This window comes from Nerophis ophidion, linkage group LG13 (assembly GCF_033978795.1).
Source record: "Nerophis ophidion isolate RoL-2023_Sa linkage group LG13, RoL_Noph_v1.0, whole genome shotgun sequence".
Taxonomy (NCBI): Eukaryota; Metazoa; Chordata; class Actinopteri; order Syngnathiformes; family Syngnathidae; genus Nerophis; species Nerophis ophidion.
The window spans coordinates 10,482,887-10,506,572 of record NC_084623.1 but is presented as its reverse complement, the minus strand read 5'-3'; the positions used below and the strand labels follow the sequence as shown (position 1 = coordinate 10,506,572).

General features: G+C 41.9%; 2 protein-coding genes across 7 annotated transcripts in view; one reads left to right on the top strand and one right to left on the bottom strand.

Moving 5' to 3' along the window:
* Positions 1–980: 980 nt before the first annotated feature.
* LOC133564227 (mitochondrial chaperone BCS1) lies at positions 981–23,126 on the bottom strand. The gene is made up of 7 exons (XM_061918383.1): positions 21,995–23,126; positions 21,785–21,924; positions 16,299–16,493; positions 5,699–5,762; positions 5,418–5,590; positions 5,203–5,320; positions 981–2,161 (listed from the first exon to the last, which is right to left on the bottom strand). The coding sequence occupies exons 1-7, from the start codon at positions 22,312–22,314 to the stop codon at positions 1,909–1,911; spliced, it is 1,263 nt and encodes a 420-aa protein (XP_061774367.1). The 5' UTR covers positions 22,315–23,126; the 3' UTR covers positions 981–1,908.
* A 2-nt stretch (positions 23,127–23,128) lies between these two features.
* The window catches only part of znf142 (zinc finger protein 142), a 79,767-nt gene continuing 79,209 nt past the window's right edge, over positions 23,129–23,686 (top strand). For 4 of the 6 annotated variants that reach the window (XR_009809255.1, XR_009809254.1, XM_061918377.1 and 1 more), the window contains exon 1: positions 23,129–23,368. Coding sequence is in view for 2 of the 6 variants with exons in the window: in XM_061918377.1 (XP_061774361.1) it covers position 23,368 (1 nt within the window). In the remaining 4 variants the exon portion in view is untranslated. Of the gene's footprint in view, positions 23,463–23,686 lie in introns of all 6 variants that reach the window. The other 2 variants (XR_009809257.1, XR_009809256.1) reach the window with 2 other exon arrangements.

The window sequence follows — 23,686 nt, the reverse complement described above, 5'->3', positions numbered from 1 at the left end:
GCAACCTTAAAAATGATTTTAGGATTTTTTAACACATATACCTTTTAAATTCCTTCCTCTTCTTTCCTGACAATTTAAATCAATGTTCAAGTATTTTTTGTTTTTTTATTGTACAGAATAATAAATACATTTTAGATTAATTCTTCATTTTAGCTTCTGTTTTTTCGAAGAAGAATATTTGTGAAATATCTCTTCAAATTTATTAGGATTAAAATTCAAAAAATGATTCCGGCAAATCTAGAAAATTTGTGGAATCAAATTTAAATCTTATTTCAAAGTGGATTTTAACCTTTTTAAAACATGTCATCAAAATTCTAAAATTATTCTTAATCAGGAAAAATTACTAATGATGTTCCATAATTTTTTTTATTTTTTTCAAAAAGATTAGAATTAGCTAGTTTTTCTCCATTTTTTTCGGTTGAATTTTAAATTTTAAAGAGTCAAAATTGAAGATAAACAGTTTGAAAATTAAATTATTTTTTTTCGTGTTTTCTCCTCTTTTAAACCGTTAAATTAAGTGTTTTTTTCATCATTTATTCTCTACAGAAAACCTTCCGTAAAAGGAAAAAAAATGTACGACGGAATGACAGACAGAAATACCCATTTTGTTATATATATATCTATATATATATAGATATATATAGAGATATTTATTTATTAAAGGTAAATTGAGCAAATTGGCTATTTCTGGCCATTTAAGTGTGTATCAAACTGGTAGCCCTTCACATTAATCAGTACCCAAGAAGTAGCTCTTGGTTTCAAAAAGGTTGGTGACCCCTGGTCTAGCGTGTACGTGTGTGTGTGTGTGTGTGTGTGTGTGTGTGTGTATATATATATATATATATATACATACATATATATAAAACTTGTATTTAAAGACGCATTTTAAACTTATCAGTGAATTATGTAGAATGATGCAAAACTATCGTATTGTGACTCAAGTATTGGAAGTCACTGTTAATGCACATCCCACAATAAACTAATGGTCAAAATGATTTTATTACAGTATTTACATTAAATACAAGGTATTTCTCTTCAAACACGTTTCACAAGTGGATGGAGAAATGTTTTATTATGTTACTATAAATCACTTGTTAACAAGGGGATATCTCCTAGTTAATTTGAAGCTGATTTCAGTTCACAATGTTACAATACCTGTAGGAACGTACAACTGTATGTCGAGGGCCATGATTAAGAATTCCTCTTTAAAGCGTGACGTTTTGCACGATTCAACTGATTTCAATTATGAACAAAAAATGAATACCGTATTTTTCGGACTATAAGTCGCAGTTTTTCTCATCGTTTGGCCGGGGGTGCGACTTATGTGTGAAATTATTAACATGTTAACGTAAAATATCAAATAATATTATTTAGCTCATTCACGTAAGAGACTAGACGTATAAGATTTCTTGGGATTTATCGATTAGGAGTGACAGATAGTTTGGTAAACGTATAGCATGTTTTATATGTTATAGTTATTTGAATGACTCTTTACCATAATATGTTACGTTAACATAGCAGGCACCTTCTCAGTTGGTTATTTATGCGTCATATAACGTACACTTATTCAGCCTGTTGTTCACTATTCTTTATTTATTTTAAATTGCCTTTCAAATGTCTATTCTTGGTGTTGGATTTTATCAAATAAATTTCCCCCAAAAATGCGACTTATACTCCAGTGCGACTTATATATGTTTTTTTCCTTCTTTATTATGCATTTTTGGCAGGTGCGACTTATACTCCGGAGCGACTTATACTCCGAAATATGCGGTACATTTAAACTTTAATAAGAAGTCGAGTCTTTGGTAATGGTACATATGTTTTCAAATAAATGTGCTACAGTGTTGTTCATTTCACTTTTTTTTTTTAAAAAAAGGTTCTATTCAATGACAAAAACCTCCAGTCCTGTCATTCTTGTATTTTGGCAACGTTGCTTATCGATCCCTCGGGGTCCGTTTTGTGCAAGAGAAGGTGCCCTTGCACCTGAGCGGCGCTGATGGTCGTTTGGGCAGAGAGCGCACACTTTGCAAAACGCTCCGCCTCAGAGACGGGCTCGTCCGGATAGAAGCGTCTGAACATCTGCGTTAGCTGCCAGTGCGTACAATGTCCGATGTATTGCTTCAGATCGACGCGGCCGGGTCGGATCAGAGCCGAATCTAACCTGCAGATGCACACATGACAAGCACAAAAACGGCCGTCAGTGAAAAGACGTCAACGATATAAGTTTTAGATACATTGAGAATGGTTAAGAATTTCATTATTCTCACATCTGCCCAAAAATTTTGAAAGGTCTTATTGGCAAGTTACATACTTATAGTCATCTGTACGTAGTTCACGGTCTATAAGTCTCTATTTTTGTCTTACGTTTTAAATCCTGTTACTTTTAAAACTGAGCTAATAATTTAAATTTTCCCGAGGGAACTCTCCTGAAGGAATCAATAAAGTACTTTCTATCTATCTATCTATCTATCTATCTATCTATCTATCTATCTGTTGACTCTAAAACTGTGCTAATAATTTTGATTTTCCTGAGGGAATTCTCCTGAAGGAATCAATAAAGTTAGTTAGTTAGTTAGTTAGTTAGTTAGTTAGTTAGTTAGTTAGTTCGAACGAACGAACGAACATTCGTTGGTTCATTCGATCGATCTATCTCAGTGGTTCTCAAATGGGGGTATGCGTACCCCTGGGGGTACTTGAAGGTATACCAAGGGGTACGTGAGATTTTTTTTTAAATGTTCTAAAAATAGCAACAAATTAAAAAAAAAATTATAAATATATTTATTGAATAATACTTCAACAAAATATGAATGTAAGTTCATAAACTGTGAAAAAAATATATAACAATGCAATATTTTGTGTTGACAGCTAGATGTTTTGTGGACATGTTCCATAAATATTGATGTTAAAGATTTTTTTTTTTTTTTTTGTGAAGAAATGTTTAGAATGAAGTTGATGAATCCAGATGGATCTCTATTACAATCCCCAAAGAGGGCACTTTAAGTTGATGATTACTTCTATGTGTGGAAATATTTATTTATAATTTAATCACTTATTTATTTTTCAACAAGTTTTTAGTTATTTTTATATCTTTTTTTTCCAAACAGTTCAAGAAAGACCACTACAAATGAGCAATATTTTGCACTGTTATACAATTTAATAACTGATGGCATAGTGCTGTATTTTACTTTTTTATCTCTTTTTTTCAACCAAAAATGCTTTGCTCTGATTAGGGGGTACTTGAATTAAAAAAATGTTCACAGATAGCTTTTATATTATACCGACAGACATTGAAAAGGTATGTTATTGTTGGCACTATGGCGCCATCTTTTGGACGAGTTCCTTCACTGCAGGTGCTGTACTGTACTTCCTCTTTCGTTCCTTTAACCTTGAGTATTGTCCATAGATTTTCTACTCGTATGGATTCTTCATTCATCACTCCAAAGAACGTTTCCAAGTTTTACAATACAACTAAAACAATTCTTATTTACTAAACCCTCTCACGTGTGATGTCTGTAGGAGTATATTTACGCATATTTGTACATGCTTTCATAATGTAGTCAAGCTTGACTACATTAGCGGAAATACTAACACGTTTACGAGTGTATGTGTTAGTATTATTAAGTGACAATTGCATTCTTTTTGTATAGTTTCAGTTTTGTAAAGTCATCCAAACGTCACCGTGAACTTATTGAGTCTGTTTAACAGATTGGAGAGATAGCCGACGATGACTCCTGTTTCGTTAGATTAGCCGTTTACAAATGATTTCGTACCGGTATATATCTGCGGGATATAGTCCGGTGTGGCTAATATACATACAAATAATTTGTTATTCTAAAAATTTGGTGGGTGTGGCTTAAAGACAGAGGCCCTCTATAGCCCGTAAAGCTCCTACATGCCACTAGGAGCAAACTAAATACTTATACAACTAAGAGCTATTTAGCTTTGGAAATATATCAAAATGCAATGTTATTTTTTTGTAGAACTGCTTGCAGGACTTACCTATCCATCCATCCATCCATTTTCTACCGCTTATTCCCTTTGGGGTCGCGGGGGGCCGCTGGTGCCTATCTCAGCTACAATCGGGCGGAAGGCGGCGTACACCCTGGACAGGGCGGACTTACTTATAAATAGGCCAAAATTGTTTTTTTGTTTTTTTATTGAGTATGGCTGCAAAATAAGGCACTATGGGGCCCAAAAAGTTGCGAGTGCCTGGTCTTTCATAAAGAAAATGAAAAACACAATTGAATTCAAGAAAGAAGTACGATTTATAGGTGGAAAAGACCAACTCTTATTAGCTACATCCTTAGCTGACTTTTGCTAACGTTTTTTTACGAGTTGGAATGCATAAAAAAAAAAGAAAACTAGATGTGTTCTTGTCTTATATTTAAGGATTGTGAATGAAAGGCAAAATTCCCCCCAAAAAATGCAGGTAACACTTTTAGCACGTGTGTTGGAAAAATACAGACCAATAAAATAATAATTGACTTTGTATTCCATATAAATATTGTATATTTAAATACATGCTTACAAGAACTATTATGAGAACACTTGGTAATTGTTTAACTCAATAATAATTGTTGTCAAGTATGAGTTTATAAAATAATCAGTGAATTGTTATTCATGGTTTGAGGATGTTTTTTCTTTGATTAAATTCATCCATCCATTTTCTACCGCTTGTTCCCTTTTGGGGTCGCGGGGGGCGCTGGCGCCTATCTCAGCTACAATCGGGCGGAAGGCGGGGTACACCCTGGACAAGTCGCCACCTCATCGCAGGGCCAACACAGATAGACAGACAACATTCACACTCACATTCACACACTAGGGCCAATTTAATGTTGCCAATCAACCTATCCCCAGGTGCGTGTCTTTGGAAGTGGGAGGAAGCCGGAGTACCCGGAGGGAACCCACACATTCACGGGGAGAACATGCAAACTCCACACAGAAAGATCCCGAGCCTGGATTTGAACCCAGGACTGCAGGACCTTCGTATTGTGAGGCAGACGCACTAACTCCTCTGCCACCGTGATTAAATTATTAATATTAATATTACTAATAATAATGTAATAATTAGTATTTTTTTTATTTTATTATTTTATTGTATTTTGTAAGTATTTCTAATATCTATTAATTAGGTTTAGCCTATTTTCACTGATTCACCTTCCAAAGACTAAAATTTGGCGCCCTCTGGTGGCAAAGACTTACCTGTCAATGAAATTGGTGGTCATGAATACAATTCTTGCCTCAGAGGAAGCCACTCCATCCAGAGAGTTCAGCAGGCCACTGAAGGTCAGCCTTCCCATTCCCTGGTAGGCCAACGGGTCTGTGAGGCGCAAGCAAATGGGATTTAAAAGTCAAGCTTGAAACCGAGGGTCAGTAGTAAAGAATCAAGACGATTGCAAAATGCCTCCATAACGTACTTTCTGTGGCGAGAAGGTCTCTGCTGACGAAGGCGGCGTCGACGTCCTCCAACAGGATTATACTTTGCTGCGGTGCCACGCTCAACAGATGGTTCAGACGGTCGTCGGAAAGTGAGCGGTCACTCAGACTCATCAAACAGATACTGTAGCCCAGCTCGCCAGCCAGAGCCGTGCTGGAATACAAAAAAATAAGAGAATATGAACATAGATGAAGACGGGTCACGGAGGAGAAGTCAATTTGATCCAAAAGGAGAGAAATGTTTAAATAATAGCACACGAACATAAAGCTGCTTTTTCCACATCCTGGTGGTCCATACAACAGGTATCCTCTTCTGTAGGGGATGCCTGTGGAAACAAAAGCAAAAGACAGATTAAGAAATAAATTAAAGCTGTAGATTATTTTACTGATCATAGGTTAGTTTGTTAAATTAATTGAATAATCTGATAAATAATCTGATAAAAACACACTTCATAGCATCCATCAATCCATCCATTTTCTACCGCTTGTCCCTTTTTGGGCTGGAGCCTATCTCAACTGCATTCGGGCGGAAGGCGGCGTACACCCTGGACAAGTCGCCACCTCATCGCAGGGCCAACACAGATAGACAGACAACATTCACACTCACATTTAGTGTTGCCAATCAACCTATCCCCAGGTGCGTGTTTTTGGTGGTTCGTGGAAGCCGGAGTACCCGGAGGGAACTCACGCAGTCACGGGGAGAACATGCAAACTAAGTCAATAGTGTAAAATATCAAATCAAAAAGCAAAATCTAATGGATTTTGTTTTTTGCTAAACCCAGCTAAACCGGAGCGGTTTAGCTCGGTTGGTAGAGTGGCCGTGCCAGCAACTTGAGGGTTGCAGGTTCGATTCCCGCTTCTGCCAACCTAGTCACTGCCGTTGTGTCCTTGGGCAAGACACTTTACCCACCTGCTGCCAGTGCCACCCACACTGGTTTGAATGTAACTTAGATATTGGGTTTCACTACGTAAAGCGCTTTGAGTCTCTAGAGAAAAAGCGCTATATAAATATAATTCACTTCACTATTCATTTTAGGGCTGGGCAACGATTAAAAATGTTAATCGAAGTTAATCGCACTATTTCTCTGATTAATCGCGATTAACTGCATTGTATACGCAAAGCCCAGTAATGAATTCAAAAGTAGTGTGTAGTGCACCTTTATTGGAATATTCCCCCACATGAACAAAAGCGCCAAAACATTCGTTGTGCAAACACAATTTAAATCAGTCCTTGTTAAACAGTGGCAGTTAAATAGCATCCATCCATCCATCATCTTCCGCTTATCCGAGGTCGGGTCGTGGGGGCAACAGCCTAAGCAGGGAAACCCAGACTTCCCTCTCCCCAGCCACTTCGTCTAGCTCTTCCCGGGGGATCCCGAGGCGTTCCCAGGCCAGCCGGGAGACATAGTCTTCCCAACGTGTCCTGGGTCTTCCCCGGGGCCTCCAACCGGTTGGACGTGCCCTAAACACCTCCCTAGGGAGGCGTTTGGGTGGCATCCTGACCAGATGCCCGAACCACCTCATCTGGCTCCTCTCGATGTGGAGGAGCAGCGGCTTTACTTTGAGCTCCTCCCGGATGGCAGAGCTTCTCACCCTATCTCTAAGGGAGAGCCCCGCCACACGGCGGAGGAAACTCATTTCGGCCGCTTGTACCCATGATCTTATCCTTTCGGTCATGACCCAAAGCTCATGACCATAGGTGAGGATGGGAACGTAGATCGACCGGTAAATTGAGAGCTTTGCCTTCCGGCTCAGCTCCTTCTTCACCACAACGGATCGGTACAACGTCCGCATTACTGAAGACGCCGCACCGATCCGCCTGTCGATCTCACGATCCACTCTTCCCTCACTCGTGAACAAGACTCCTAGGTATTTGAACTCCTCCACTTGGGGCAGGGTCTCCTCCCCAACCCGGAGATGGCATTCCACCCTTTTCCGGGCGAGAACCATGGACTCGGACTTGGAGGTGCTGATTCTCATTCCGGTCGCTTCACACTCGGCTGCGAACCGATCCAGCGAGAGCTGAAGATCCCGGTCAGATGAAGCCATCAGGACCACATCATCTGCAGATGATGTGGAGTTAAATAGCATATTTTATGAAAATCAACTCAAAAAATGTAAATGCAAACATTTAAGCTTATTACTACCACTGCCAGGGTATTTAAGTTATCCTGTTTGTTATGGAAAATAAATATAATCTACATACAAATCTCTGAGCCACAATCATAACATCTGAACAGGCAATTTCTGAGGTAACAGCAGAAACATTTTTTTTTTATCAGGGATCTTATGTTTAAAAAACCTATATTATAGGTAGTGGGCTGTTTTAGGGAATTTTTGATCAAATTATCTGTAGTAGCAATATTAATAATGTTGTGTTTATTCTGCGTGGTGCACTTAAAATAATTAAGACCATATCTAGGAATTGATATGATGGGAATTTTCCGATTGTTTGGTCGGTGCTTTGATAAACTGAACGCATCATATACATGGTACTATATTGTGATGTTATGAGCCAGGGAATAAAAGAGCTACCCTACCCAGCATGCAACAGGAGTGACGAGCATGCGCGGTAGCCCGGTATAGGTTGTGTCGCCATGACGGCATCTTGTATGTTGTGATATGCACGCTCTGAAAGCAAACGTTAAGAACTCAGCCAACACTCTTCGTCGGCATTATTCATAAATAGACAGACAACACATATACTCCGCTGCTTCACAGGCCGCTGGATGTAGACGGCAAAGTATTCCCATGCTAGCTAGCCGGTCTAGCAAGCACGCGTCATTCAGTCCAAAACGGCCCGATCCATCCACATCCAGAATTGTCTGGCGGTCGTAAGTGATCCCGGAGTGACCACGCTGTAAGCCAGCCATGAAATTTGCAGAATTGTCTGGTATTTTTGCCAAATGTTCCATCTTTACCAAGAGCCCCTCGACGCCGGGCGACGCCATCTTAAGAAAAGGCGTTAACAAAATAAAAGCATGTAAACAACATACGCAAATGTGCGATAAAATAATTGTCAACGTTAATAGATTGATGAGTTAACTCATAATTAACGCAGTAATTTGCCCACCCCTAATTAATTTACATTTTTCTCCCAAAGACCCCTTTGCCCAATGCTTACTCCCCGATTTTCAAAGACAATTATACATTTAAAAATAGAAACATTTCGATCCGATACGGACACTTAATAGCGGTATTTGGATGAATCCGTCCTCTTTTAATTAGCCGAGCCTTAATGGACTAACTGGACACTATTTACCAAACTATTTTATATAAACATAGAATAACTGATGAATAGATCTGAGTTGCACGTGAACATCAAATATTAAGTTCAGCTCAAACTGCCATGACGTAACCAGATCCTAACCAACCGGGAACGAGTTGACTGACGGAGCCGGAAGTATGACAAACAAATAGGAACGCGAGAACAGCGCCAAGCTGAAAATGAGTTGTATTTGAAGGAAAACAGATCAAATAACTATTTTTCTGCTCGCCATTACCTTCATTTTTTTCTATTAAAACTATGTAAATATTTCATTAAATTAAAAAAATAAAATAATCCATCCATTCGTCTTCTTCCGCTTATTTGAAGTCGGGTCGCGGAGGCAGCAGCCTAAGCAGAGAAGCCCAGACTTCCCTGTTAATAAAATAAAAATAATTAATTTTATTATTTTTTTATCCAAGATAGCGCCGCTGTCGTGTCTGTGCTCGTGTTTCCCTTTTGTTTTCCTGTGTTTTTTGCCTTAACTTCGGGCCTTTTTGGGGCTGCGCTTTCTTGGCCTGTGCAATGATTTTTGGTAATCTTTCGAATCTGGCCGTGTCTTCAGCATCGTTCGTGCTGCTGAGAAACTGCAAGCTCCCATCCCTCCAGGACCTGTTGTCCTCCAGGACCAGGAGGCGTGTGGGTCGGATCGCAGCTGAGTCTTCTCACCCTGGACACAAACTATTCTCCCCTCTCTCTTAAGGGAGGAGACTACGGTCCAACCAGACCCACACCTCCCGCCACCTGAACAGTTTTTTCCCCTCGGCCAGACACATGAACAATAACAAGATCTGATAGCTCAGTTACAGCTCATGTTATTCTATTCTGTGTTATATGTTGCACGATTGCACCAAACAATGGCAATAAAAAAACTAACTATTCTGATTCTGATTCTGCCAGCTCTTTCTCACACCGGAGTCCGTGTGGAGGGACCGGAGAACATGCAGAGGAGGATAGGGTGTCATCGGGATGGACGGGCTTCACGGAGCATGTATCGAACACTTCGGTCTCCCTGGACGGATTCTCGATCATGTGCGCAGGACTGGACATTGAATGGACATTGAGCGAGAGCTAGTAGGCCGCCTAGGACGGAGCAGGCTCTCTTGGTTGCTGAGTCGGGTCTGTTCCTGTCTCTGGCGTGGAGCACCGCATAGGCCACCGCGGTGCAAGTGGGTGTTGAGATGGGGTTTTTTTGTTGTTTATTTACACAGGGTGCAGTCCTTGTTTAGTTTTAGTTTGTTATTATTCGTCGGTCCGTCCATCCATCTTCTTCCGCTTATCTGAGGTCGGGTCGCGGGGGCAGCAGCCTAAGCAGGGAAGCCCAGACTTCCCATTCCCCAGCCACTTCGTCTAGCTCTTCCCGGGGGATCCCGAGGCGTTCCCGAGGCGTTCCCAGGCCAGCCGGGAGACATAGTCTTCCCAACGTGTCCTGGGTCTTCCCCGTGGCCTCCTACCGGTTGGACGTGCCCTAAACACCTCCCTCGGGAGGCTTTCGGGTGGCATCCTGACCAGATGCCCGAACCACCTCATCTGGCTCCTCTCGATGTGGAGGAGCAGCGGCTTTACTTTGAGTTCCTCCCGGATGACAGAGCTTCTCACCCTATCTCTAAGGGAGAAACCCAAACTCATTTCGGCCGCTTGTACCTGTGATCTTGTCCTTTCGGTCATTACCCAAAGCTCATGACCATAGGTGAGGATGGGAACGTAGATCGACCGGTAAATTGAGAGCTTTGCCTTCCGGCTCAGCTCCTTCTTCACCACAACAGATCGATACAACGTCCGCATTACTGAAGACGCCGCACCGATCCGCCTGTCGATCTCACGATCCACTCTTCCCCCACTCGTGAACAAGACTCCTAGGTACTTGAACTCCTCCACTTGGGGCAGGGTCTCCTCCCCAACCCGGAGATGGCACTCTACCCTTTTCCGGGAGAGAACCATGGACTCGGATTTGGAGGTGCTGATTCTCATTCCGGCCGCTTTCACACTAGGCTGCGAACCGATCGTCGGTCCGTGGTCAACAAAATAAACAAACAGTTTTACATAAACAAACAGTTGTACATTCATAAATCCAAAATGTTGCAGACCGAAAGGGTTTAGGCTGAAGTTGAACACTTATTGCGCCTAACCCCATAAACCAGTGGTTCTCAAACTTTTTTTGTCATCCCCCACTTCGGACAAGGGGGAGTTTTCAAGCCCCACCTGCCCCCATCGACCCAACAGAACGCTAATGCCGAGCTTAACATTTTAAAATTTATTGAACATCAAGTAACATTCAAGTTGTATACATTCGAACTCCATCCATCCATCCATCCATTTTCTACCGCTTATTCCCTTTTGGGGTCGCGGGGGGCATTGGCGCCTATCTCAGCTACAATCGGGCGGAAGGCGGGGTTCACCCTGGACAAGTCGCCACCTCATCGCAGGGCCAACACAGATAGACAGACATCATTCACACTCACATTCACACACTAGGGCCAATTTAGTGTTGCCAATCAACCTTTCCCCAGGTGCATGTCTTTAGAAGTGGGAGGAAGCCGGAGTACCCGGAGGGAACCCACGCATTCACGGGGAGAACATGCAAACTCCACACAGGAAGTTCCCGAGCCTGGATTTGAACCCAGGACTGCAGGAACTTCGTATTGTGAGGCAGACGCACTAACCCCTCTTCCACCGTGAAGCCCCACATTCGAACTCAATAACATAAAATAACATCAAGTTCAATAATAAATAAAATAAATGTGCAGCTGTGGTATAACTTGCATCAAGTTCAATAATAGATCAAATAACTACTCTTGCCAGTTTTCTTTGAAAGAAATCAAGTGGCTTATTGACGTGATTGGGGTGTGTGGTCTCGAGGTGTCTCTTTAATTTGTTGGGTCTCATGCTGTCTGCTGCTAGCGGTTTTAGACACAGAACACACAGGGGTCTCTCCTCTGCCCCCACCATTGTTGCCGTGAATCCAAGAGCAAGATAACCATCATATTTTCTTTTCGGTTGGCTTCTTGGTTGATTAAGCCCGTCAGATTTTTGTTTCTCTGCAGGCGCTGCCTCTGGCTCGACAACCTTTGAGGTGCGATTAACAAATTTATCCATTTTGTATAATTGTGGTCCACACATTAGCCTGCTACCCATCCGTGTGAAAGATTGTTCCGCTTAGCCCCGCCCCCATTAGTTACTGTTGCTATGTCTGTCAAACTTTCGCTCCTACCTAGAAATTTAAAGCCTAGAGGAAAAATAAGTCATTTACATTTATTTATAGAACAGATTTCACAGACAGAATCACAAAGTGATTTGCGGTGTGTTTAAAAAATGAAAGCGTAGTAAAAAAAAAAAATTCTAAGAACCTTTCAATCCGGTTTCAGGGCAAATCACTCGACTGAGACAGCCCTCGCAAAATTGACTAATGATCTATTGCTAACGATGGACTCTGATGCGTCATCTATGTTGCTGCTCCTCGATCTTAGCGCTGCTTTCGATACCGTCGATCATAATATTTTATTAGAGCGTATCAAAATACGAATTGGTATGTCAGACTCAGCCCTGTCATGGTTTAACTCTTATCTTACTGATAGGATGCAGTGCGTCTCCTATAACAGTGTGACCTCGGACTATGTTAAGGTAACGTGTGGAGTTCCCCAGGGTTCGGTCCTTGGCCCTGTACTCTTCAGCATCTACATGCTGCCGCTAGGTGACGTCATACGCAAATACGGTATTAGCTTTCACTGTTATGCTGATGACACCCAACTCTACATGCCCCTAAAGCTGACCAACATGCCGGACTGTAGTCAGTTGGAAGCGTGTCTTAATGAAATTAAACAATGGATGTCCGCTAACTTTTTGCAACTTAATGCCAAAAAAACGGAAATGCTGATTATCGGTCCTGCTAGACACCGACCTCTATTTAATAATACAACTTTAACATTTGACAACCAAATAATAAAACAAGGTGACTCTGTAAAAAATCTGGGTATTATCTTCGACCCAACTCTCTCCTTTGAGTCACACATTAAAAGCGTTACTAAAACGGCCTTCTTTCATCTCCGTAATATCGCTAAAATTCGCTCCATTTTGTCCACTAAAGACGCCGAGATCATTATCCATGCGTTTGTTACGTCTCGTCTCGATTACTGTAACGTATTATTTTCGGGTCTCCCCATGTCTAGCATTAAAAGATTACAGTTGGTACAAAATGCGGCTGCTAGACTTTTGACAAGAACAAGAAAGTCTGATCATATTACGCCTGTACTGGCTCACCTGCACTGGCTTCCTGTGCACTTAAGATGTGACTTTAAGGTTTTACTACTTACGTATAAAATACTACACGGTCTAGCTCCAGCCTATCTTGCCGATTGTATTGTACCGTATGTCCCGGCAAGAAATCTGCGTTCAAAAGACTCCGGCTTATTAGTGATTCCTAGAGCTCAAAAAAAGTCTGCGGGCTATAGAGCGTTTTCCGTTCGGGCTCCAGTACTCTGGAATGCCCTCCCGGTAACAGTTCGAGATGCTACCTCAGTAGAAGCATTTAAGTCTCACCTTAAAACTCATTTGTATACTCTAGCCTTTAAATAGACCTCCTTTTTAGACCAGTTGATCTGCCGCTTCTTTTCTTTCTCCTATGTCCCCCCCTCCCTTGTGGAGGGGGTCCGGTCCGATGACCATGGATGAAGTACTGACTGTCCAGAGTCGAGACCCAGGATGGACCGCTCGTCGGGACCCAGGATGGACCGCTCGCCTGTATCGGTTGGGGACATCTCTACGCTGCTGATCCGCTTCAGATGGTTTCCTGTGGACGGGACTCTCGCTGCTGTCTTGGAGCCACTATGGATTGAACTTTCACAGTATCATGTTGGACCCGCTCGACATCCATTGCTTTCGGTCCCCTAGAGGGGGGGGGTTGCCCACATCTGAGGTCCTCTCCAAGGTTTCTCATAGTCAGCATTGTCACTGGCGTCCCACTGGATGTGAATTCTCCCTGCCCACTGGGTGTGAGTTTTCCTTGCCCTTTTGTGGGTTCTTCCGAGGATGTTGTAGTCGTAATGATTTGTGCAGTCCTTTGAGACATTTGTGATTTGGGGCTATATAAATAAACATTGATTGATTGATTGAAGAATATAATAAAAAAATTTAAGTCAAATTTCCTGCTGTTCCTCGCGCCCCACCTGTCATGTCTCTATTCCCCACCACACTTTGAGAAACGCTGCCATAAACAATGTCAAATGTCATTTATAGCTTTTTTTCCCCATCCAGCTTGTATTCTCAGGCTATTTCATTTAAGAGGAGAAAACTATCATATACGGGGGATATCGATTTTTGGAAATAGGTAAAGCGAGAACAAATATAAAATACAGATGTATTACAGTTTTAGGAGTTAAATGGTGGAACAAGCTCAGTGATGAGCTGAAGACATGCACTTCTTTGGTAAGGTTTAAGAAAACATTGAAAGGTGAAATAATTGAAAATTATAAAATATAGTAACAATTACTTTCATCCCATTGATTTTTGATTTTTTTTTATGTTGATGTTCCAGGCAATCTAATCTTCTGTGAAGGTATAGGATAGGCAAATATAAGCTTTGGCTTCAGCCTATTCCTTTTTTGGTCATTCTTTTTCTTTTCTTTCGTGTGTAAATGTGCATTATTGTATACGTATAACATGTACTGTAAAACTGATCACACAAAATGGTTGATTGACCGAAATAAAATTATTTAATTCATTTCATTTATATTTGTTGCTGTATGTAGAAAAAGCCTACACTGTTTCAAAGTCTAGTTCTCTGACGATGCAATTGTTGATGACTGATTTACTGATTTCAACCAAACCAAACCCCCCGGATTGTAAATAATGTAAATAATTCAATGTATATACTCTGATGATTAACTTGTGTGATGACTATTATGCTGATGGATTGTATTTGTACCATGAATGGATTAACGTGGACCCCGATTTAAACAAGTTGAAAAACTTATTCGGGTGTTAACATTCAGTGGTCAATTGTACGGAATATGTACTGAACTGTGCAATCTACTAATAAAAGTTTCAATCAATCAATAAAAAAAAGTGGCAGTTGGTTGCATCAGCTCTGTGCTACTTTAATGTGTTTTATGTCCTTTGTGTTGTTTAATGTTTCCCTCTTGTTTTTATACCAAGGGGAAAGAAAGTGCGAATCTGGTCACAAATGAAGGAAAAATTAATTCCCATGAAAAACAGCAGGGGGTCCACCGTCTGGCGGTGGTGTGGCTTCAAGCTGGAAGATGTTGAACAGACAACCGTAATTTGTCAAGTATGCGGAAAAAGCGTTGCTGCAAAAAGTAGCATTCCTGCTAATGTTTAGCATCATTTGAAAATTCACCTGTTAGAGAATGAGTGCTTGAAACTCTGCATGCCAACATCTCCATTCGGTGCCACACCAACAAAATGCCGAGGCAACCATTTCCACATCAACACAGTATAAAAAAAAAAAGTTAACAACAGAAGGAGATAACGTCCGCAGGAACCTACCACATAGCGAAGGACATACACTATTTGATTTCTTCATTTTTATTTGACAGTTATGGAAATATCTTGTGTGACATCATGCACAAAAGTGCACGTTATTTGTTTTAAACTATTATAGTGGCGTTCTGTACAAAAAGTGCACTTTAATTTTGTGTTGTTTTGATATATGTCATCTTAGTGACATCATGCACAAAAGTGCACTCATAGCTTATTTTAAAATGTCTCTGACAATCTTGCACATTCTGTTTTGAAATGACATGAATGTTTGTACCACTGCTTAATAACTGTTTAATAAATACAGTTTTGGTCAATTGACTTAGTTGTGATTTCCCTCTCTGCATGAAAGTTTAAAATGAGCATATATTAATGCAGTGTGAAGAAGAATGTTTTAATGTAGACACATAGAATCATCATACTGCTGTGATTATATGCATCAAGTGTTCATTCAAGGCTAAGGCAAAATATGGAGATATATATCGTGTATCGTGACATGACATGACGTGAGGGGTGATTTAGCTCGGTTGGTAGAGCGGCCGTGCCAGCAACTTGAGGGTTGCAGGTTCGATTCCCGCATCTGCCATCCTAGTCACTGCCGTTGTGTCCTTGGGCAAGACACTTTACCCACCTGCTCCCAGTGCCACCCACACTGGTTTGAATGTAACTTAGATATTGGGTTTCACTATGTAAAGCGCTTTGAGTCACTAGAGAAAAAGCGCTATATAAATATAATTCACTTCACTTCACATGGCTTAAAAATATCGAGATATTAAAAAAAGGCCATGTCTTCCCAGCCCTAACTGCAACAACAATTTTCCCATTGTGAGATGAATAAAAGTCTATCAAAGTCAATTCCCATGCTTGTGAATTTAGCCAATAAATCTAATTCTGATTAATATTGAACCAACATATTATTATTTAGCAAATTGTTAAATAAAAATGTATTTGGATGTGTAAATTGAAACCGAGGATTATCTTTCTAAGTGTGATTTTGCATATGTTGTGCAAAAGGCCAGGCTGTGTGTAACACGCAACATATGCGTACACGCTCACGAATAATGACATTATGTTTAAAGCTGGGCTGCAACACAGAATCACTTACCACGGTCTGTATACCACTTAGGGTTTCCGATGAACTCCTTCACGTCGTCTACAATTTTTTCCGCCACGCCCGCCTCTAGCACCACCGAGCTGAGGGGTCGGCGTCGCCGTGGAAACCCAAAGGGCCTCCACTCTGCTCCCATGGCCGTGTACATCACCGTGCGTCCTTCCTCCTGCTTCAGTGCTAATTCTCTGGCTGAAAAACATGATGGAAGGATCACATAAGTGAAGTGAAGTGAATTATATTTATATAGCGCTTTTCTCAAGTGACTCGAAGCGCTTTACATAGTGACACCCAATATTTAAGTTACATTTAAACCAGTGTGGGTGGCACTGGGAGAAGGTGGGTAAAGTGTCTTGCCCAAGGACACAACGGCAGTAACTAGGATGGCACAAGCGGGAATCGAACCTGCAACCCTCAAGTTGCTGGCACGGCCACTCTACCAACCGAGCTATGCCGCCCCACATAAAAATGTGTAAGCGAGTGAAAGGGGAACTGCACTTTTGGGGGATTTTGTCTATGAGACATATAATTTTCTTTTTTTTGTGTGTGCATTCTAAACAGTAAATAAACACTAGCAAAAGTCAGCTAACAATGGAGCCAATGAGAGTCGCTCTGTTTCGCCTTTAAAGCGCTCTAAAAAAATCCAAAAGCCTCCATTATTGTCTTATATACACGCTAAAAGTATCTATGTACCGTAATGTAGTAACAATTACATTCATAATAACAGGTAATATTTACATACATTGCTCATTTTAAGCACACAGCGGCGCATTAATTTGACAGACGCATCACAACGTTCGCTTTTCCCTGAAACAACCACAACACTACTAATCACTGCAGACTTCATGAGGGAGAACAAAGACTACTTTGGGACAAATGACGATCCAGGACCTTATATTTTGGAGCCTGAATATAAGGAAGACGAGCAACATGTTTTAGAAGCTGTGTGCTAAACTGATCCAGCTTTAGTGACACACTAAGCAACATGTAGCAGTATCGCCAAGTGCTGAAGAAGACATTGCGAACATAATAAAACGATCACTTACTGTACAATGTCTGCTTTCACTGGGACGCCGACTGATGCGAAGTTTAGATAAAGAATTAGCCGTTATAGGCAAGCGGGTTAAAAAAAAAAAAAAAAAAAGGGTGCCGCAAGAAGCGTTTTTTCGTGTCTATCTCGCCATCATTGGGTCTAAGCTGAACGTTAAAGTTGACTAACTTGTCGGTTTATGGCCAGAACCTTCCTGATTCATTATATAGAATAAAGTTTCACCAGTTCAGAGGCAATGATATGTCAATATAGCAGCATAAGCTGCTACACTTCCTAAGAGGAAGTACAACCTGAAGCCTGACCTGCTGCTGACCTTCTACCGCTCGTCCAGCAGACAGGGGGAGGCTGCAAAGAGTGGTCAAGACGGCTCAGAAGATCATCGGCCGCCCTCTCCCCTCTCTGATGGACATCTACACCTCCCGCTGCCTCAACAGAGCCAGTGCCATCATCACGGACACCACCCACCCTGGCTCTGACCTGTTCCACCTGCTGCCCTCTGGGAAGCGCTACAGGTGCATTAAAACCAAGACAAACAGGCTAAAGAACAGCTTCTTCCCCAGGGCCATAACCATCCTGAACGGACTGCCCCACTGACCCTCATAACTGCCTTCTCTTCGGTGCAAAAACCCATTCCACCAACCCCCCTGTTTTTTGATGTAGATATTCATGTACATATTAATTTCACCCACTGTATAGTGTACATTTGTAAAAAAAACACTTCTATATTTTATTTTTATTTTTATATATTTACACATTGTTTTCTTGTATGCACACATTGCACTGTATGGAATGGCCTCAATCTTGTTACCCTGCGTAATGACAATAAAGCTGATGGTGATTCTGATAAGCCAGTTAGATCTCTGACATCACGGCACAGCTAAAAATAGTTTGTCTGCGTTAGCGCTTATAATAACAATTGCCAATACTTGATTAATAATCAGGTCAAGAGATGTAAATTGAGTAATATTGGCGGTTTTTGGGTGTGTTTAGAGGACTTTAAGGGTGGAGGAGAGTACGCCCATAGCAGCATTGTTAGCCACCTCTTACTTGCCGTATTTTACGACTTAAAATGCCTAACTAGGGTTGGGTATCGTTTGAATTCGAACGATTCCGATTCTGATTCCGATTCCTGACGATTCTCGATTTTGATTCTTAAATGTGTTTGACAGGTAGTCCCTGGAAGCTTGTATGTATTTTGGTTTGAGAGTTTTCAACGTATCCCTGCAAACATAAACAAACATGTAATGTTGCTGTTACTGTTTAGCCCAGTATCAATTAGCTTAGCTGTAACGTTATTGCTCAACTAACCTAAATGTTGGAGATTCCACCTTTGAAAGGGGATGCAATCTTTTGACTATGTGTGCAGTGACCTTTCTGTGGCACTCTTCCGTCTGTGGCACCGACATCTTCCCCATTGCCGCTACGGTGAACGGAGTACGCTGAGCACATCGTGGAGCCTGGCTAACAGGTTGTAAATTGTCTATAAAAAAATATGCGGGCTAATTTGTTAGCTGCCTCAACGTTTCCGCAAAACACATTATTTATTGCATATATATTGCCACCGAAGTGCCAGGCTGGGCGTCGGAGCCGGAGCCAGAGGAAGAGGCAGAGGAGGACGGTCGGCGCAGCGCGTCGAAGACGAGACACGCATTTATTTGTACTCCATGAACTCGGAGGTGCTTCATCATGTTCGACGTGCACCCTCCTAAGCACGAAACAGTCCTGTGGCACGTGTTACATTTCGCCGATATTTCATTTTTTTTTTAGTAAAATAAAGCCACACTTTCGAACCGCCGACGCCCGCTATCCATGCTTGACTGACTCGCTCGGCTACATAGGCTCGGCTATCAGAATCAGAATCATTTTTATTTGTCCGTTCCAACATGTGCAAGACACATCAGAACTGAAATTACATTTTCGGCACAGTCCCGCTAAGAGCAGACATACGTTACAGGGGGGGACAAGACGAGACTGCCAACGGATCAGCCACGTACGGCGTTCCTTAAAAAGGTGAGAAAAGGGTGACATTGGGAGAGGTGGGGGAGTAAAAAAAAATATCAGTCTAAGGCTAGACCCTCAGGAGGGGTCCAGACTGAGTCCAAAGAAAAAAACTCCATAGCAAAGCACATATACAAATCAAAACATACATTTCGAGATATCTAGCAACAGAGGGAAGAAAGTTCAAGGTCATGGTGGTAGGCCGTAGCTCTTAGGCGCTGACCATCCATACATCACCCCTACGGGATTTGCGTCGAGGGAAATGCGTTTTGCTTAGCAAGGCAAATTTATGATCAATTTGCGGACCAGGAACGGACAATTGGATTAGAAAAGCATTGAACGTATCTACTCACTCTAACCCAGACATCCTAATCTTGACTTCAGTCCCGCCATCCTTCAAATCCTTTTCCCTGCAGGAAAAATATCCTCCAGGGGTTTGAAACAGTGAGAAGGTCTGACAATCCTACCCCCTTCCCTCATGGACACCTGTTGATTGTTGACCTTATTTTTGGACCAATATATACATAGGGGGGGAGAGAGACAAGACGAGACCGCCAACGGATCAGCCGGTTACAGCGCTCCTTAAAAAGATAAGAAAAGGTTTGACATTAGGAGAGGTGGAGGGGTAAAAAAAACATCAGTCCAAGGCTAGACCCTCAGCAGAGGTCTAGCCTGAGTCCAAGGAAAAAGCCTCACATAGCATGGCACACATTAAACATACATATATCACACCAACTTGCAACAGAGGGAGGGGAGGGTTTGCGTGGGCCCGCGGTTCGCTCTGTAGCGCCGCTCAGCCATCCACAACCCCAGAGGAGATAAGCGGTGTTGAGGGTGTTGATTCAAGGGTCGGGGTCATGTGTGTGCGTATATGCCCAATTAACTCGGGAGAGGTGGTGAATTTTTTTGTATGGCTGAGGCCGATAAAGTTCGGCTATAGAAGTTGTTGACAAAAAGGAAGGTCAAAAGCGTCTATCTTTGAGGAGTCTTCGGGAGATTTCCTTCAGAACAGCCTGTGCCATGGCAAGGCCATTCAGGGAGTCCAAATCGTAGATAAAACGTTGTTTTCCTTCGAGAAGACAAAATATTGACTTATCTTCTTTGTTGTCCATGCTGGATCTCTTTCAGTTCCAATTAATTATTCCATCTCTGCAAACATTTCCAAGATGAGATCCATTTTGCGATTCAACTCAGAAATTGCACAAGTCTGTGTTCCCACAGCCCGACCCAATCCTTCCATTGCGTCGAACAGCCGTTGGGCCCCTTGAGTGGCTGCCGTCGTCTTCCGAATTTGTCGATACACCAGAGCAATGCCCAGCCCAAACAGCAAGTGCCCCGTGATCACAGCTCCAAATAGGTAGATGTCTTTGACGTCCTCGATGGAAAGAGCTGAGAGGCACATGATCCTCCATGAGTTCCAGGAGTCCCGCACGTAACGCGGAGCAATGGTTCCATCAGGGCAGCCAGGCTCCTCCGAACCTCTTTTTCTTGTCGCAAAGACTGTGTCAATAGCGTCAAGAATCCAGCTGATCATATTCATATTGAAATTTGGATTAGAGGACAGCGCAAAGAAAGAGGCTTTTAAAAAGTTCAGACAAGGACAAAGACAAAGAGCAAGCAGGTGTCGTGGAAATTTCTTAAAGACGATCCTCTACTGACAAATAGCTTTAAAGTGATTTATTAAAGTAACAAACAAATAATAACAAGCTTTGCAAAGCGGGACCAAACCAGAACGACACATCCGTTCGTTCCAGCTTGTTCTATCTAACTCCTTTAGAATTTGACATGACAATTATACATTCTCAGAAGTCCCACCCTCTATGCTCATTTACATACAGTACACCAGTGGAATGAATACCTAAAGTCCTGTGGAGAAGGAGAAGGTGTCGTTTGCCCAGAAGGGGTGGGGGTCACTCAGGAAAGGGGAACAATTTAGCTCTGTTGGGGGTCAAGAATAGATGACACATATGCTCAGGTCAACTAAAGTCCACATGTTACATCAAAGACACAGGAGACAGAGCTTGACCAGATAATAGATCTCTTGCTAAGTGTCACATTCCTGAGCCCAATGAACAACTTTTGGCGACCCGTTCAAAGAACATCATCAATTAAAACGAGTACAAGTAATTTTGCTATCACAATGGGAAGGAGGGAACGGAGAATGCGACCGCCCTCACCAGAGGCTAGGATGAAAACTATGCTAACACTTCCGGCGGTGGGCGCTTCTTCGCTGGTGTTCAGCGGCTTTCTTCTTCCGGTCGGCGGACTGGGTATAGAAACTAGGAATCGAAATTTAAACTTTTGAACGACTCCGGGAGAATCGGAAAGTTAGCCCCGGTTCCAATCGATACTCAATACTCGACCCTATGCATTACACAAACTTTTATATGGTTTGTGAATGGTATGCAAAATGTTTTTCAAAAAGTGCTGTTACCTTCTTGTAGGATATTGAAGAAGATCTGTCTGTCTCTGCCCAACGCTGTAAACGTGACAGACTCCCAAGGCGTTCCAGTTTGCATATCAATCATCTGTTTCTCTCTGGTCCTCTCCACCCTGATCCACTTCGTCCCATACCTAAAGGAGAAGACAGTACGGTAAGTTGGGCCATTTAGGGGCGGGAGGCGCCTGGTGAAACAGTTCTGACCAGATGATGTGGTTCCCGGGGCTCGGGTGAAAGTCGAACTGAGTGTGAACCCGTCCACTCTCATGGGCCAGGTATGAAGTCTCCACACTCAGGTGCTGCGTGTGCCTGGCGTGCTTTGTGATCCAACTCAGCAGCCAGTGGTAGCTTTTGTCCTTGCTGGGGACCTCCAGGGTGATCATGTAGTTCCTTCGAAAAAACACCATCCCCACTTGGGCTCCTTTCCTGGCCAACGCCAATGCTGTTCCAACACCCACTAGTCCGAAACCAGCCCCAAAGTAGGGGTTGTCCTTCAGACTGTCCAGTATGTCTGACAGTGGCATTTTTTTTTTAACTTAATGTACACACCTCTACAGGAATCAAAATTATAACATTTGATTATTAGAATTATTTTTACTTAATGTACACACCTCTACAGGAATCCAATTACCATATTTCCTTGAATTGCCGCAGAGCATATAGTATGCGCCTGCCTTGAATTACTGCCGGGTCAAACTCGCTTTGCAAAATAATTACCGCCTGGTCAAACTTGTGACGTCACGAGTGACTCATCATTTTCAAAATGGAGGAAGCTGATTTCAATACCGGTAATTTGAAATCGCATAAAGGGAAGAAGATTAAGAGCTATTCAGTAGGATTTAAGGTCCAAGCTTACATCACACTCAAATTTTTACTGCATGCCTTTGGTAAGTGCCGGAGTGAGAAGAGGTTTTAAAATAATTACACATGCTTACTTTTACCGCATGCCTTTGGTAAGCGCAGGAGTGAGACGAGGTTTTAAATTCATTTAAATACGATATGACATTGGATTATAAGAATTATAATATATACTCAATCGTGTTTTGATAGTTGACAGTCTACAATAGCATGACGATACTGTTCCCTGACTGCGTCGATGTGTGGTGGAAGTGATATTGTTTTGAAGTCAATATTTGGTGACGCTAACATGACAACAAATCCCTTACTTTGGTCGTCATTTCACCGCAGCTGCCTCCAAAACCGAGAATGTGTCCATTAATCTTAATTAAAAAAATACATGGACGTTACAAGCCACTCGCCGGCGACCTCTGAAACACTTCCTGCGTTACATACACAACATTCCCCCCCAAACACACGCGTTAACTTCCTGCGTTTCATATACAACCTTCCCCTAAGTTAACATTGGTTCCTCTTTTGTGTTCGCGTTTTACTTTCCCCCTTTTGGATCGTACGTTTTAGCCATATTTTCCTATTTATTTATTTTTTCTTTACAGTGAGCACGTTTATATTTTGATACGTGAACCTTAGTTCAGATGTCGGAAAAATTACTAAAATGAACGGAAGATACCGCGAGCAAGCAAAGCCACCGATAATGCTGGATTGGAGTTAGCATATAAAGTGAGGCTCACAATGTTATTATTTTTCTTATATTAATGTTACTAGTGGTCCCTAAGCTTAATATTCTGTTTTGCAGGTGCAAAACAAAAACACGGTGAGTAGACTTCCTGTTAAACATTGCTTGCTGTTTGTTTAACCTCACAACATAAATTTAAGTACAAACCCCGTTTCCATATGAGTTGGGAAATTGTGTTCGATGTAAATATAAACGGAATAAAATGATTTGCAAATCATTTTCAACCCATTTCAGTTGAATACACTACAAAGACAACATATTGGATGTTCAAACTCATAAACTTTATTTATTTTTTGCAAATA